Source organism: Telmatherina bonti (genome assembly GCF_933228915.1).
Source record: "Telmatherina bonti genome assembly, chromosome: 1".
Taxonomy (NCBI): domain Eukaryota; kingdom Metazoa; phylum Chordata; class Actinopteri; order Atheriniformes; family Telmatherinidae; genus Telmatherina; species Telmatherina bonti.
Genome location: NC_136619.1, coordinates 27,168,919 through 27,184,485, shown reverse-complemented (window position 1 = coordinate 27,184,485; position 15,567 = coordinate 27,168,919). Strand labels below are relative to the sequence as shown.

Sequence of the window (15,567 nt, the reverse complement as noted above, 5' to 3'; positions counted from 1 at the left end):
ATTCTCGGAACTAATTAGTGATGCTTGTTTTCAACCGGCTGAATGATCCCGTGCAGCCAAAATTTTACAGGAAAATTAGCATTAGCGAAAGATGAGCATGCTGTAGTCTGATATATACTGCGTGTGCTATTACACGTGAAAAGGCGTGCATGTTAAATCCAAAGTTAATTCAAAACAACTTATAGGTTAAATTGATTCACAGCAGTCTCGGTTTGTTGTGTTTTGTTTTGGCATAACTGCCTTGTAAGAACCTTAGCGGTACGTTAAACAGAACAACGTTAACGTCACAATCATTTTTTAACTTTAACGCTGCATAAACCGTTAATTTTCAAACTGTGCCTGCGCGAACTAAACTGGAAAATAAACTGAAAGAAAAATAAACACTGCGGGCAGCCGAGCATCTGTGGCCCACGGAATGGCTTCTGCAGCCGGACCAAGCTCCTCTGAAAACGATCCCATAGATATATACAGCGACCTGAATCCAAACGACGAGGTGAGTTACAATAACAGGCTTTTTCAGGACTTTTCTTTTTGTCGTATGGAGCTAAGCTTTCATGTACTACCTCTGAGAGCTGATAGAAAAAAAATCATATCGAGCTTCAGAAATAAAAGTATAAAAGCAAGCCAGATCCGGAATTGGGACAGACCAAGCGCTTTCTGTTCACACCACGTTACAGGCCACATCCTCTGACCTCGCTACCATTGGTAACATATTTCTCAAGATTTCTTCAAGATTAGATCTTTTGAGTAAATTAAGTCAAATGAGAAGCACAATAAATGTTAGATTTGCTGCATCAAACATGCTGTAGGTAACTAGGTTTTGTTTTTGTTGGCAGAGCTGCACGCTATTGTCACATAATGAAACGTGCAAATAACTTTAGATTCTGCAACATCAGTTTTGGCATTAACTTCCTGGCCATAAAACATGTTTTATCTTATAAAACGTAACTTAGACACTATTGTACTACTCAATGAGACCGAAGAAGGAAGGGCAAAATACCAATGCAAAGTTCCTGACTCTGATAAGAATAGGATGCCAATGGTTTAAGTGACTTAAAACATTAGAAGATGTCATGTGATTCATTATGCTTAAGACATAAACCTCCGCAGTGATTGATTATAAATTACCTTGGCATGAGCATTGATCTACTATACAGATACAATAAGATAACTTATTATTTGGGAGATATGTAATCATACACAGAGGTGTATGTGTAGTGCTTGGCTGAAACACAGAAAACATTGTGGCATCTTTCTTACTTTTCTATATTTACAAAAAAGTAGTTTTATTTCTCTTAGTGATAATTTATTAATTACGCATACCTCATGTTTGTGAGCAAAATCTTTAGGGACTGTATTTTTAATAATAATGAAATAGAATATTTCCATGGATTGTTGTTTTGTTTTTTTCAGCAGCTGCTGCTGCAAAAATCTGGCAAACCCCAGAAGTGGTCATTTTTCTGTCAGTATTTTGTTCAGTCATGCTGTGCCCATGCACAAATATATAATACCACTGCATGAAACTAATTTGTTATTTTCCATCCCACACAGGATCTGGAAAAACTTGCGGAAGCAAATGAACTTTTTGATGCTGTTCTAACTGGTTCAGTTGATCAGGACAAGAACACTACTAGAGATGCAGATGAGGAGGTGCCAGCAAAAAAGGAGAATAAATCAACTGATGAAAATACAAAAAAAGGAGAAAATGCCTTGAGGAGACTGTCTTTATATATTGGAAATTTCCCTTGGGTTAGTATCATCCTGTCACTGTTTAAGAATGATTTGATAACATTAATAAGAGGGTTGATTTGGCTTGAAATTTTCACTGAATACAATCTCCGTCTTTCATCTTTGCTGTATTTCATCTGTATTTCAAAAACCCTTCCATGAACAAGCATCTGTGCCAGCTGGTGATGCAGCTGATTGACGTCAGACTTTTCCCAGCTGTTATTGTTTTGTGTAAGAAAGAGAAGCTAATAGATTAATTATTCTTATGTATTACCTTCAGTGCATAGGGACAGTTTAAGAAAATATAACAGAATATTATTTTTATTTACCCAGTTCTGCTTCAAGCATGATTGCATTTAAAGTGTAAAAATAGCATTTGTACTTTTTCTTTTTTTTTTTTTTTCTTATTTAGCTTTTAGGATTGTGTCAACAAGAAAGCCAAAAAGTCCCATGTCTGTTTCTTCAACACAATAACATGTACAAAACACATTCAGACTGAGTATCACAACGATGATGGAGTTTCATTTAAAAAAATGTTATGCAAAATAGAATTCACTTTTGTCCATAACTTTCTATTGTGAACCAGATGCCATAGAAACCTGCTTTTTGTTTGAGGCCTCTGGTTACAACAGGGGTCCCATATAATGTGTGTCTCAATGACTTGTTCCAAATCCTAGACCCCAAATTTAGTGCAGTAATGAATTATTATAAACCCAGACTTAGTCTGTTTTTAATGACACAGAGTACATAAAGAATTTTAACATATTCTGACCAGTTTTATCCTGCACTAATGTCCATTTAAATAGGTTATTGTCCTGTTTGCCTTCCTGCATCAGTCTCAGAACCAGTCAAATCAAAGGTTGCTTTATAACCACTTTGTTATGCTTGCAGTGGACATCTGATAAGGACCTACAAAGCATGGCTCAGAGACTAGGTGTTAAGGATGTCAAAGAAATCAAATTTGCTGAGAACAGAGTTAATGGCCAATCAAGAGGGTGAGTTTTAAAAAATCCTTCATTGTTTACTGCATAAAAGAAAGTTTTTATGTTTGTTTTTTTAAATTTCTATGACATGATGTTTTGTTTCTTTTTGTTACAGCTATGCAGAACTGGTGGTAACCTCAGAGGAGTCACTTAAAATATTGTTGGAAAAAATACCACAGTGTCATGTCAATGGGGAAAGGGTGGACTGTCGCTTCGCCACTTGCCAGAACCTTGCTATTTTTGAGGAGATTGCCAATAAACGTAGGAGCAATGCAGCTTAAGAAAATATGACACATAAAACATGATCATAAAGTGTTATTCTGATTAATCTTTTATGAAAAAATATGTTTTCACAGGTATACCTATGCGTGGTAATTTCAGACCCAAGGATTCTGACTCTACAGAAATTACTTTCACATCATCCTCATCATCACAGGACTCTAGCCTACCCCCTATTCCTCAACTATTTCCATCACATGCACATGCAAACACATATCCTGAACCATCTGGTCCTTTTCTGGTTCAGCCACCTCCACTGTTCCCACCCATGGTACCAGCAATTCCTCCACTCATGTCATCACATTTGTTTCCTCCCCATCCTGCACAAGCCTCTGTCCCACCACCACCCAGTTTCCACATAAATCCTGCTTTCTTCAGCTCGACACCGGATGGACACGGCAGCAAGATGTACGGCCACCAAAAGTGAGAATGCTCTCCATTTCCTGTTGGCTCTGAAGGCCACAGTGTTACGTACATTTTTACCTCAGTGAGATAATGCAAATGGTAGATACTTAAGGCTGGAAAAAAAGATTTAAAAAAATAATGCAATATGTCGAAGATACGCTTAAATTAAAGCCTTCAGAAAAGAGGAAATTGTAAACCAAGTTCGGAGTTTAATTCTCAGCATTTATGAATAAATGAAAGCAGTTGTTTCTACTTGTAATTTTGGTTTGTTGTTAAAATTATTTTGCCATGCTTTACGACAGCAATCTCTTGTTTTTTTTTTTTGTCCAGACAAAATGCAGATGGCGATTTTGAGGAGCTAATGAACAGAAATAGGACTATTGCCAGCAGTGCGATCACCAAGGCTGTTTCTGGAGCAACAGCTGGTAAGTGCAACTGATCACTCTCTGAAGTGGGAGAAGGAACACAGAAACTAAGTCATGTGAAGTGTTTTTTTTTGTTTGTTTGTTTGTTTTTTTTACTATAGTAGGATTAACACTAAAATTTTTACATATATGATGCAGGCAATTGTCAACAGTTCTTTTTTTAATGAAAAGTCTGGGCTTTAAAAAAAATCCTCCTGACTTATTGGTTTCATCAGTCTTGTCTAGATTTTCATTCAAATAATTAAATTATGAAGCAATTATTTTGCAAAGGTGTACTTTGGTTAATTTCATTGTGTTGATTTGTTTCTTGAATGAAAACAAAAGTAAGTGCTAAGAATTTCTGCATCTCTGTACTGTATTAGATGCTCAATAAGCCATAACCTCTGGGGATTTTCCTAAAAACAACTGTCTGTGCTCTCTTCCATCTTTTAACTGTCAATTCAGGGGACCTGAGTATGGCCATGGAAACATTATTAACTGCTATAGCCATCATTAAGCAGTCCAGAGTGTATGGAGATGAACGCTGCCAAGCTCTGGTCACTTCACTGAAAGACTGTTTAGTCTCTATCCAGGGTGACTACGGCCACAGGTCTGCATATTTGTGCACGAGGACTCAGCTTTTATCTTTCAAAGAACTGAAACCAAGGCTAGAACAAGTTTTTGCTTTGTTGATCTTCATCAAACAAATTCATATTTATTTGCAGCACTAAGAGTCGTTCCAGAGAAAAAGAAAGAGACCGGGACAGAGGTCGTGAAAGAGACCGGGAGCGTGATCGGGAGCGAGAACGTGACAGAGACCGGTACAGGGAAAGGGACAGAGATGATTCTTATGGCTGGGAAGTGGCTCGAAGACACAGAGAACATTCCTGGAGTGGAGATCGGGACAAAGGGCGTTCACGGGAGCGGGAGAGGCACAGAGACCACAGAGACAGATACCGCTAACTAGGTAAGCTCGTTACTTATCTATTCATTAACTTAATGCAAAATATGCTTCTTCCCTTTTTTTTTTTAAAAGTAGTGCATGGTTGTGCGGTAGTCAATACTACTAACTTACAACTGAAAGATTGCTGACTTTGGGATGAACGGTTCGAATAAGGGGCCTGTGTGTGAAGTCTGCGTGTTCTTTCTGTCTACTCAGTTTGAATAGGCAGTATAGAAAATGAATACATAAATGTACTTTTTGATTGTGTTCGATCAATCAGTTTTACATCTGTTTTATATTCAGTCACTTTAATTGTAGCAGAATTTATGTCATGCCATTCGTTTGCTTCCTGGCTTTATAACCCTGGTAATACAGAATAATTACCACTGAGTACACAAAAATTAATGAGTGACTCCATTACATTCACATTTTGTATTTGTCCAAAAGTAGTCGCCTTCAGCCATCTGAGCTCCTAGTTACTTTGCTTTTTCTTGGCTTTGTGGATTGACCCCTAAACTTGATCATTAATCATCTTTTAATAAAGCTGCTGCAGAAGAGTATATCATAAAAAAGTGTATATTTAAAATAAACGTATTATCCACCAGACCATATTACACCTCAAGAGTAAAATCTGAACTTGTTTTTCAAGTTCTTGACTCATTTCAATCTCCTTTTGTTAAATATGCAGATTTTATCCTTTTGAATTGATTTAATCATTTGATTTTGTAAGAGTGGTTTATCTCTGTATGCTGTTTCCTTTGTGATTACTGTATTAAAACTATATTAAAAAGAATACTTGGATAAGTTAATTTTACTCAATTTTATAAGCTTAAAATGCTGGCATGTTTTGACCGCTCCCAAATCCTTTTAATTTATAACAGTTCGTGCGGATTAGGTCAGTCAAGATATTTTCAGAACAAAAATCTTGCCATTATGATCTCATGAGTCTGCTACCTTTTACTGCATCGCCAAATTCTGAGTCTACACACTGCTGAGACAACATACAAAACACCTGAGGTTGTGTTGTGCAAATGTTAAAGTTTTAAAAGGCATAAACTGATAGGAGCAAAGTGTAACTTTCATTTGAAATATAGATTTGAACTGCTTCCTATGTTCATATATTATTCAGTACAATGTTTTTACACCACTTGGTCCAGTTAAGGGTTGCTGAGAGCTGAAGCTGATCCTGGTAATTAGCAGGGAACACCTGAAACAGGCCCAGTCTGTCACAAAGCCAACAGAGAGGGAACCAGTCATGCTCATTCCTAGGGGGATTTTAGTGACCAACTAACCAAACATGCATTTTTTTGGGAATGCATGTTAGGTTAGCCGAGCTGTAAGTCAGGACGAAGAGCAGGTGTTTAGCAACAGTTAAGTCTGTGATTCAGACTGTGTTAAGTCTTTGATTCAGAAGTTCCCTTGACTACATGCTAGTGTCTTTTGGAAAAGATGCCAAAACCCACGTTGCCTCCGATGTGTCTATAAGGATATTAATGTGTATTATGTCCAGTTTATATGTCAAGTGTAATTTGTTTTTTTTTTTCCCAGGCTGATGAAATCCGATACCAAAAGGAGAGTTTTTGTTTTGTTTTTGTACCAACAGACTAAATCTTGGATGAAACTCAAGAATTGTATGTCAGTCTAATTGTATGATTTTTGTTCTCCATTTTGTGTACATAGTAGGACTTCTGGATCTGAATGTAGATTTTCTTCCTGTGAATTAGATTTCAATGATTGCATGGCCAGTTACTTCTTCTGTAATATGTTTCTCACTTTCTTTTGTATGAAATCTCCATAATTAAAAAAAAAAAATCCCTGGAAGTTATTGCTGTTATTTCCTCATGGTTTTTTTTTTGTTGTTGTTGCCTGCCCATGAAGGAAGCTCAGTGACAATTTAGTGACACGCATACATATATATGCATACATTTTATTCAAATCTAATCTGTGCATTTCGAGGTCTTTAGACTTTGCAGGCCAAGTATTTATATCTAGACATTTTCCCATCAAGGGATCATGCTACTGCTGGAACCTTAACTCCCAAGTTAGCATTTGTTGCTAAATATTTGTGGTACGTCTAATCTTGGTCTCATGTATAAAGAAATTCAGTATTTTTTTCAAATGTTTTTGTGGCAAAGCACAAAAGAACATTGTTTTATTAAATGCTCCAGTCAAAAGATTATGTGCTTGGTTTATAAATACTACACGAAACCATGTTAAATAACAGTTTTATTTGAGTACAAAACAAAAGAATGCATCACTGAATATGTGCACAAAATCATTCAAGTTTTCTGTGCAGGTTTTTTTTTGTGTGTGTGTCACATATTACACAAATTTATCCGAGCCAAGGCTCTACAACGTCCATACAGTTCTCAGTTATTTCTCCAGTGGAGCATAATTTAACAATTTCTCAATAAGATCCACATGAGAAAGGAGCATCCTCCGACAACAGTACCTCTTCAGACCCAGGGCATCAAGTGCGTCACTTAAAATGAAAGAGAAAGCAATTTCAGTCTTCATGTATGGTAGAATGAATGGATACATGTAGATTGTTATATACCACGTTAAGGTAAGCCACCACAAAGGCCCCAAATAATTACTGTCACTCATTGTATTGGTGGCTCATCAACCTTTACTGCTGAACTTAAGGTGAGTGAGCATACCTTGTGACACCTTGATACGTTTCAAAGTGTGTAACACAGGTAGCAAATTGTTTCTAGGAAGAGCATTAATTGCAGATGTTTTTCTAAGAAACACAAAGCCAGAAAACAACAGCAAATGGTCATCTTACCCCTCAGTATATTCAGCCTGCAGAAGGCCGAGGTAAGCTTCCCATTTGTTTCCCACAATCTTCCCACAAGTGAAGCATCTCACTGGGATAATCATAGTGGAATACCTGGAGAGAGGCCGATCATTCCGTTAATATAAATATCTGTACGTACAATACATTTGGAGAAACAGTGGTTATACTGTATTTGACTGCAATAAATAAAAAATCACAATCTTTCTCCCGGTAATAGAAATTTGTTTGTGAAAAATGCCACTACAACTTGGAAACAAAACCCCCTTTATATTTACTGAGGAGAACGTAAGAGGGACGTAGTGATGCTAACGTCCCAGCTACGTCCTTTTGACATTCATTGAAAACGTACACAACTAGAAAAATAATTCAAAATATTTTTATTTTAAAAGAATTTATTTTATACACTTGCTAAAACAATATGGAAAAATATGTGTTAAAAGTCTCAATTAGAAAGCTGGCGCTAAACCATGTAATGAACTGAGCACGTTGTTAGCTAGCATTAGCTAACGGTACCATGTTGCAACAGCTCAGGGAATCAATAAATACTTTTTCTCGTTAAAAAAGAAAAAAAAACATGTTTTACGAATGTATCCATATTTTACTTACTGTCGCAATCTCTCTTTCCTAACTTAATAGTTTAACTTTTGTAGAAGAGAAATGGTTAAGCAAAATGCTGTTGCCTCGTTTCCTTTGCAGACACACAACTTCCGGTAGGAATGTGTTTTGAACACATCTTTATTGATATCAGTGTACTGTACAAAATAAGCAAAACTCATAAATAATAAAAAGCATTTTTCTGTGTGCTTTGGGCCTGCTGGCTGACAATATTTCTGTATGCCAGCATTAATATTGATTACACAGTGAAGCTAAACAGATGCAACTGGTTTATTATTTTGGTTTGCACAAACAATACTTTCCTTATGATTATTAATGATGGATCCAAAAGAGCAAGAGAAGCTATCTGAAAATTAAGTTACATATGTTTAAAATGTAATGAATGAGGACCACAAATACTTGACATAATTGCACCCAAGTTATTTTGAGGTGGATAATTGTTTAGGTTACATTCCCTATATTTTAATTTCTATTAGCCTTTTTTTCTCTCAACTACTTCTTTCACACTGAAAAATTGATTATCCAGTCATATATCGGATAACTTGGTAATACTTCAATTTTTCATTCCCTGCAGTGTAAACCAGAATAAAAAAAAACCCATCTGTCACTTTCTTCTCTTCACCTCTTCAAATGCTATTTGTGCTTCTATGCTGAATCAGCCATTAAAAACATATTCAAAAAAGCTACTGTTCTGACATCCAGATGCTCATGTGTGACATATGTGTGTGACTTCATGCCTTCAAGCAAAACACAGCTGTCACATGATGCCTCAGACATATAAGTGCAGTTGTTATCAAAGAAATACTCACATGGACTGGTTCACTGTCTTTAATAAGGTTCTATTTCAAACTTTTTTTTACATTTAGACATTTGGGGACAGAAGGGAGGGTGCATAAGGATGCTATGTTAAAAAAATATTTTAAAAAAATTCCACATCCATCATTGTCATGTTACAGTCACTGTGATAAATATAATTATTATCACTGGCATCATGTAACACCACCAACGTTGCCTTCAGTAACATCATACGTCATTACATCATCTATGTAATTTAACTTGCTACAGCACATGTGCTAAATGAGGAGTTCTACCTGAATTATTGCATTTATACGCTGTTAAAATTATGAAAATAGGAAATTTCTTTTTTTTTATTAGTACACTGTATAGTACAATGTAGGTGAAATTTGTTTTGGTGTTGGCATACTATCTTTTAAATATGTTAAGGGTGTTTACTGTGGTGAAGTGATATGTTCATACAATACTTTTGGTCTGAGTGTAAGAACTGTTATTCTGCTGTCTACTTTTACAACATGGACAACTCAATGAGTTTTGCAATGCAAATTGAAAATATAGTGTGCAGCTGTACAAGTCAGTGTGTGCAGCAATAGATCAGCTTTTCCCTTCTGAGTGAACTATATAACTACATTTACACTTCACTTGCATGGTATAAAAACACCAAGGATGCTCTCCTTATATGTTTTGGTTGGTACATTTGAAAACATTAGAAAAGCTGAATGAGGACAGTGAGGACACATTTCTCAAATTTTGGCAGCAGGCAAACAGAATGAACAAGCATGACTGCGTCATAAGACATGAAAGGTTGTTGATTTCTGATAGTATGTGACAGTAAAATAAATTCCTTCCCTATTCTACATCAAAACATAGCTTCACTACAACTCTTTCTTCATTCATTCATGGAGTCCTTGATAAATATCCAATAATCACTTGCATTTCAACAATCAATAAACACGGCATGCTTTTATGTGTTGTCTCCGGAGGACAAAAAGGTTTACTGACTTTTGATTTCATTGCTCCATTTTCTGTTTTGCCTTTTTATAAAAGCAAAAATTATAGCAGAGTAGAAGAAAAACATTGGATGGTATGACAATTGTGCCAGTATCAAGCCAAATGCACTGAATGGCCAGTGTCTTGACATTTAAAATAAACACTCAGCTTCTCACCAAATCTTACAGTGCTGGACCAGAGTCAGCTCAACAATAAGCATCTTTTACCACAGATCATGGAGTGTAACCTTACTTAAAGGTCCCATATTATACATATTTTCAATTATTTCAAATGGGTGTGAAAGGTCCACCAACATTTCACGCCACACTGTGTATGACCCCAAATTCAGTGTTGGTCCTTAATTTTAGCCATTCCAAAAGTCACCTTAGTGAGCTCTACTAAGAACAAGCTGTTTCTGTGTCTGAACCTTTAAATGTTCATGAGTAGTGTCTGTCTACATCCCCTCCACGGCCCTCTCGGAGAGAGGATCCAGCTTTTGCTGGCGACTGCTCAAACATTGTAGAGGGAAGGCTCAGCTAGATTGGGGACTAATCAATGGCAATATCCCTACCGGGGGAGTGGTTATTTCCCTTCTTGATATCACAAAGGAAAATATCTCAGACTCACCCTTTTAAGCACACATTTGCTAAACGGTGGAGCAAGCAAGTGACAGAATTTCCTCATTTTTGGGCCTCATACACAGGCTGCGGGAACACATTTGATGGTTAGAAAACATTTAGACAGTGAATTTTGCATGGCACCTTTAACCTCAGAAGGTCAGAATCAGTTAGTTACATGTCTAGACATTTATTTAGCCAAAATATGTGCAATACATCACAGTGCATATCCAAACTGTTCTTTTACCAGCTCTTTCAATTGTATTATTCTAACGGAAAAAATAAAAGAGGCAAAAACATCAACTCAAGTTTCCCAAGTGCCCTGCAAATACAATGAATAAAATTTCGCACAATCTTTAAATAAAATAAACCAAGCTCATTTCTGGTACTAGAATGCACAAATATTGCAACCTTGTGCCAATATTTGTGAAATCTGGTTTTCATGATAAAGCAGTCAGGGCCGATAAAGCTTCCATCAAAGAGTTTCGGCTCGAATAGTTTTTTTTTTCCTTTCTTTTTTTTTTTTTTAAATAGATAAATACATTTCATATGCAGCACTGTAGCAACTTCATGCATATATTATGTATAAATTTGTTCCACCACAGCTTGATAAAACTTGAGTAGTTTAATTCACTATAAGTGAGAGCAGGCCAAAAAAAAAAAAGAAGCACGGACTCCATTGTCTTCTTATCCCCCATATGCTCTAGAATAGTCTGAACCAGTCAGAAATAAAACTCTTAATTCATCAACCAAGAAATATTCTAACTTCTAATTTAATGATTTGATTTTAATTTCTCCTCGCCAACAGCAACACTCCCAGCAAGATGGCCCCTGCAGCAATGACGACCCCACCAATCAGAAAGGGTTTCAGGTGTTCCATGGAGTCTGTGCCAGGGGTTGCAGCCCCTTCACCTGCTGGTTCAGCTTCTACTCCATCCCGAGCTGGTGGGGGATTGTCAGGCTCAGGGGCAGGAGGGCCAGGGTCAGGCTTGCGTGGGGCTACTGGCTCCTTCTTCTCTGCCTTAGATGCTGCCTTGGGCACTGGAGCCCCAGACTTGGTCTTGGCTTCCATGGTCTTGGGGACAGAGGTGTGGTCTGGTCAGGAGGAGTCTTTATAAGGTCAGCTCTGTGCTGCTTCACTGAGGAAAAACAGCAAACAGACACAGCCAGATTATCCCTCTAAATTAGGCTTAGACACCATGTTATCTGCTCTGTTGAGTATAGAGAAACGGACATTTAAATAAGGCCCTGACATCTATGTATTTGCTGCACAGCCGTGCAGCAGTGGGGCCTTAAATGTGACCTTGGAAAAAGATGACATTGAGGGGAACACACCAGTGCTCACAGGGACAGTAAAATATTTATTCTGGTCACAGAAGATCTGACATAACCATCCACTGAATGAGAAATTTCACAGCAGCTTCCGTTGAGATTTTTCATGGGACAATCTGTTGGTTTAGCAAGGGAGGCAGGGCAGAGTGGTACTGCAGCCGCAAAGCTTATCAAACCAAACCTTTATGTCTTTGAAACAAACTAATGCCATGTCTAGAACCAAAAAGATAAAGATGTAATCTTTGTCTCGCGCTTTACATTATGCATGAGTCATATGGACTGTTTATGCACAACAAGATGGAGGAGAAAAGCAAGTGGAGTCACAGAGTAAATCTGTGACTAAAAATAAAAAAACAAAGTAAGCTAAATGAAGAGATAGCAATTCTGCTAAATGTGAATGCATCAGCTTGAATGTTGCAAAATGTAGGCTTGGAACATCTTCACAAAAATGTCTTCTGCTAAATCTGGCTGTGATGTGGTAAGAGTAAAAAAATGAAGCTATTACCTACCTTTCAAGCAGCTCTGTAAAGACTGGAAAAATAATTAATGGAGAAGGAGGTAGAGCAGTCTTGTGAAGTTAAAATGTCCTCAATATTGGAAAATGAGAGACAGCGGAGAGATGGAGGACACTGGGAGCAGGAGGGAGGGGAATGAGGAGAGGAGAGACTGGAATGTACCATTTGGTGCTCAAAATAGGGGGAGCATGACCGGACTTTTTTAAGTCTATACTGATATAATAAGAATGGCCTATTCTTGAGAAAAAGGCCAAATTGTACAGTCACTGGTAAAATTACATCTTGGATCATGCAAAAATATCTTTATAAATTTTACAGGTTCTTACAGACTGATTACTTTGGTTTTTATACAAATTAAAATATTTCTGTGGCTCTGTGATTGAGGATCATAATTGTTTAAAATTTACAATCTGTTCATCAATTGCATGCATTCATACCCCCTTGCTGAGCTTGATGTCTATGGAAATCTGCTATGTAATTTTGGAAGTTATGCAACATTGTGGAGCAACACAGGATTCTTTTTTATGGCTTATATTTTACAAATAATATTAAGGTATCCGCTTGATGACTGTTTTAAATCAACTTAGCATTTACTTTCAGATTGATGTCCCCAAGCCCTGAGGTCAGTTGGCTGTGTGACAAAGTTGACAATGGAGTATGTCATCTGTTTTTACTCGTGTTCTAAAGCATGGATCCTCAATCCAAGTCCTCAAGGGCCAGTGTCCTAAATGTTTTCCTAGTGTCCCTGCAGGAAAACACCTGACTCAGACTCAGACAAGCTCTGAATATGTCTTCTAAAAACACATGGGTTTAAATCAGGTGTGTTGCGGCAGGGACACTTGGAAAGCGTGTAGAAAACCGCCCTCGAGGACCAGGATTGATGATCCCTGTTCTAAAGACATATTTACTCACAGATTATTTCTGTTGGGATCTTATTTATTTCATTTTTTACCTTTTAAATATTTCAACAGTTATTTAAACTTTTTCATATAAGGATAATTTTATGACGTGCAGTTGATTCACGCCCTTTTCACGTCGATCCAAAGAGTATGTATTATGTCAAGATGGTAAATCGTGGAGTAAATGGTTGCAGCCATAGCCCAACGTTTTACTCAGACTTTCCAAAGAATCAAGCACAATGTAGGCTATACCATTTAGTATCGAATAGAAAAACAATTAAACAAACAGACACTTAAAATAATTTAATAAATTTCTGTATTACAAGAAACACTTTCGCCAAATAAAAAGCAACACACTAGAGTTTGTCTCATTGCTGTCGAAATTTTCGCCTATCTTAAAAAGAACGTAAAAGTGTTTTGATAACACTTATGTTCAGACCACGACACCTTAATTTCTCCGTGATTGAGTCACAAAATTTCACGGTATGTAGCCTACCATCATAGACATCATATATACGTATATTTGATGTCTATGTGTACCATGGTGTCGTTCCAGTGGTAACGCCTAACGTTGCCGTAAACGCTGATCCGCGCGGGGCCAGAGTGATCCCAACTGGGCAACACAGCAGGGGACTACGCCAATGATTTCCCCGTACCTAGTTTCACGATATAACAGAGTGTGCTCACAGCTTACATCTTTCTCAAATGATAAGTTAGTGAAACACACAAGTGGAGTGCGAGCTTTTCTCTCTGTCTATGTGACGGTATAACGAAGGGGAACAGCATTCTCTTGAAAACACTATTATCTTTGATCCGACTACCAATTCCCTGCTATTCACAAACCACCGGTGGCGCCCTTTCTCCGCAGGAATCCTGAAGTGTCCACAGCCTGGCATTTACACAAACGACTCAGGTGTTAGTAAACGCACTGTTTACGGAATATGCGCAGCCATACATGGAAGAGGAATAGCCAATTCGTACGTATTCTTCGGTAGGAAAATGTCTCAGGGGATGGGCAAGAATCTCGCGGAAAAAATGCTCCTTTCGTTTAGCTGCTGTCCGTGTTGGGATTCGGGAGTTGTCCGGCTGAGAACAAATACAAAGCCACTTTCCACAACCGAATAACTCGTCTTGTTCGTCAAAACACGAGGGGTTGCTCTCTCCTGTAGATAGAAAATGATCACGCAGAGTTCCGACGAAAGGACGTGGAAATGATCCATACGCTCCGAAGAGCCATCAGCCGACGACGTGTTGCAATTAAGCAGAGAACCGACCTGTCAGTTCGTAGCGGCTTCAGAACCACACAGCAATTAATTTAGCACTTGATGGTATGTGTCAGGTCTGCTTGACACCCGGCAGATAACCGAGGAGGCTCCAGGGCTTTGGTGTGTCGGAGTCCATTCATCTTTCTGTTGTAATGACGTCTACACGGTTATTTGAATTCTGTCGGTGAGACATTTGAGAATTCATCCGCGTGAGCCAAAGCCCGTGTCTGGGAAAGCGGGGCTGAGGCGGGCCGACAGTCGGAAGGATATGGGAAGGAGAGCGACACCGATGCAGTGGGTCTTGGCAAGGCATCGTCAAAATACAGGTGAGCAGCAGCTACAGAATGAGGACACTGACTGGTAAGCTGGCTGTAGTTGTGTTCACACGCAGGACAACAAGCCCGCCGCAACAGGAACTGTTTGACCCTGCTTTTTAAAGACGTGTTTGAGACCCATTTCTTAGGCCAATTTTCAATTCACTAGGCCCACGGATTGCCACCTTAAGCAGCTGTCCTGATTACACGGGAATGGCTACTACATCCTGATTGACTTGTTGGATTCACACATTATGGTGCTGTGGCATATATTATCACCCTGGATTGCAGCTATCCATAGATAATCATTTAAAAACCATTTTACAAAAAATGTTGCAGAAAGGTGAACAGTCTCAGTGATGGAAGTTAAAGGCTGTAAAGTAACTCAAGAAGTTATCAAAATATCAAACTGTTAACTGTTTACCTTCAGCGCTGTTTTCATTTTATTATTTAATTTGCAGATTCAATAACAGATTGGTCATCCATATGAGGATTTCTTTATCAGTAGAGGACATGACTGACTAGGTTTAAAGTTAAGCCGGTGCAACAGTCATTTTTTTATGTTTTTTGTTTAGCAATAAGATGCAGTGTACCTAATAACAATAGAGATATGAAATATTGTGCCTGTTTATCCTTTACTCTATTTTCATCACTATTTCATCTTTTTTTTTTTTTTGCCTTTC

General features: G+C 37.9%; 3 protein-coding genes across 3 annotated transcripts in view; 2 read left to right on the top strand and 1 right to left on the bottom strand.

The window, feature by feature from the left end:
- The first annotated feature begins 92 nt into the window (after positions 1-92).
- On the top strand, positions 93-6,453 carry LOC306774967 (cleavage and polyadenylation specificity factor subunit 7-like). The gene is made up of 9 exons (XM_079265165.1): positions 93-493; positions 1,552-1,749; positions 2,620-2,723; positions 2,827-2,972; positions 3,068-3,413; positions 3,726-3,820; positions 4,265-4,409; positions 4,525-4,766; positions 6,291-6,453. Exons 1-8 carry the CDS (start codon positions 416-418, stop codon positions 4,760-4,762), a joined length of 1,350 nt encoding a protein of 449 aa, XP_079121291.1. The 5' UTR covers positions 93-415; the 3' UTR covers positions 4,763-4,766; positions 6,291-6,453.
- Positions 6,454-6,950: 497 nt separating this feature from the next.
- On the bottom strand, positions 6,951-8,263 carry polr2l (RNA polymerase II, I and III subunit L). The gene is made up of 3 exons (XM_079244088.1): positions 8,149-8,263; positions 7,531-7,635; positions 6,951-7,224 (listed from the first exon to the last, which is right to left on the bottom strand). Exons 2-3 carry the CDS (start codon positions 7,623-7,625, stop codon positions 7,116-7,118), a joined length of 204 nt encoding a protein of 67 aa, XP_079100214.1. The 5' UTR covers positions 7,626-7,635; positions 8,149-8,263; the 3' UTR covers positions 6,951-7,115.
- Positions 8,264-14,172: 5,909 nt separating this feature from the next.
- The window catches only part of dagla (diacylglycerol lipase, alpha), a 34,657-nt gene continuing 33,262 nt past the window's right edge, over positions 14,173-15,567 (top strand). Inside the window, exon 1 of the mRNA XM_079239081.1 lies at positions 14,173-14,896. The gene's annotated coding sequence lies outside the window, so the exon portion shown is untranslated. The remainder of the gene's footprint in view (positions 14,897-15,567) is intronic.

Bases quoted from the DNA above. Each gene is read 5' to 3' on its own strand.
- LOC306774967 (XM_079265165.1), top strand. From the start codon at position 416: ATGGCTTCTGCAGCCGGACCAAGCTCCTCTGAAAACGATCCCATAGAT. The intron at 494-1,551 runs GTGAGTTACAAT...CATCCCACACAG, and splicing joins ACCTGAATCCAAACGACGAG to GATCTGGAAAAACTTGCGGA. The intron at 4,410-4,524 runs GTCTGCATATTT...ATTTATTTGCAG, and splicing joins CAGGGTGACTACGGCCACAG to CACTAAGAGTCGTTCCAGAG.
- polr2l (XM_079244088.1), bottom strand. From the start codon at position 7,625: ATGATTATCCCAGTGAGATGCTTCACTTGTGGGAAGATTGTGGGAAAC. The intron at 7,225-7,530 runs GTAAGATGACCA...TTTCATTTTAAG, and splicing joins CAGGCTGAATATACTGAGGG to TGACGCACTTGATGCCCTGG.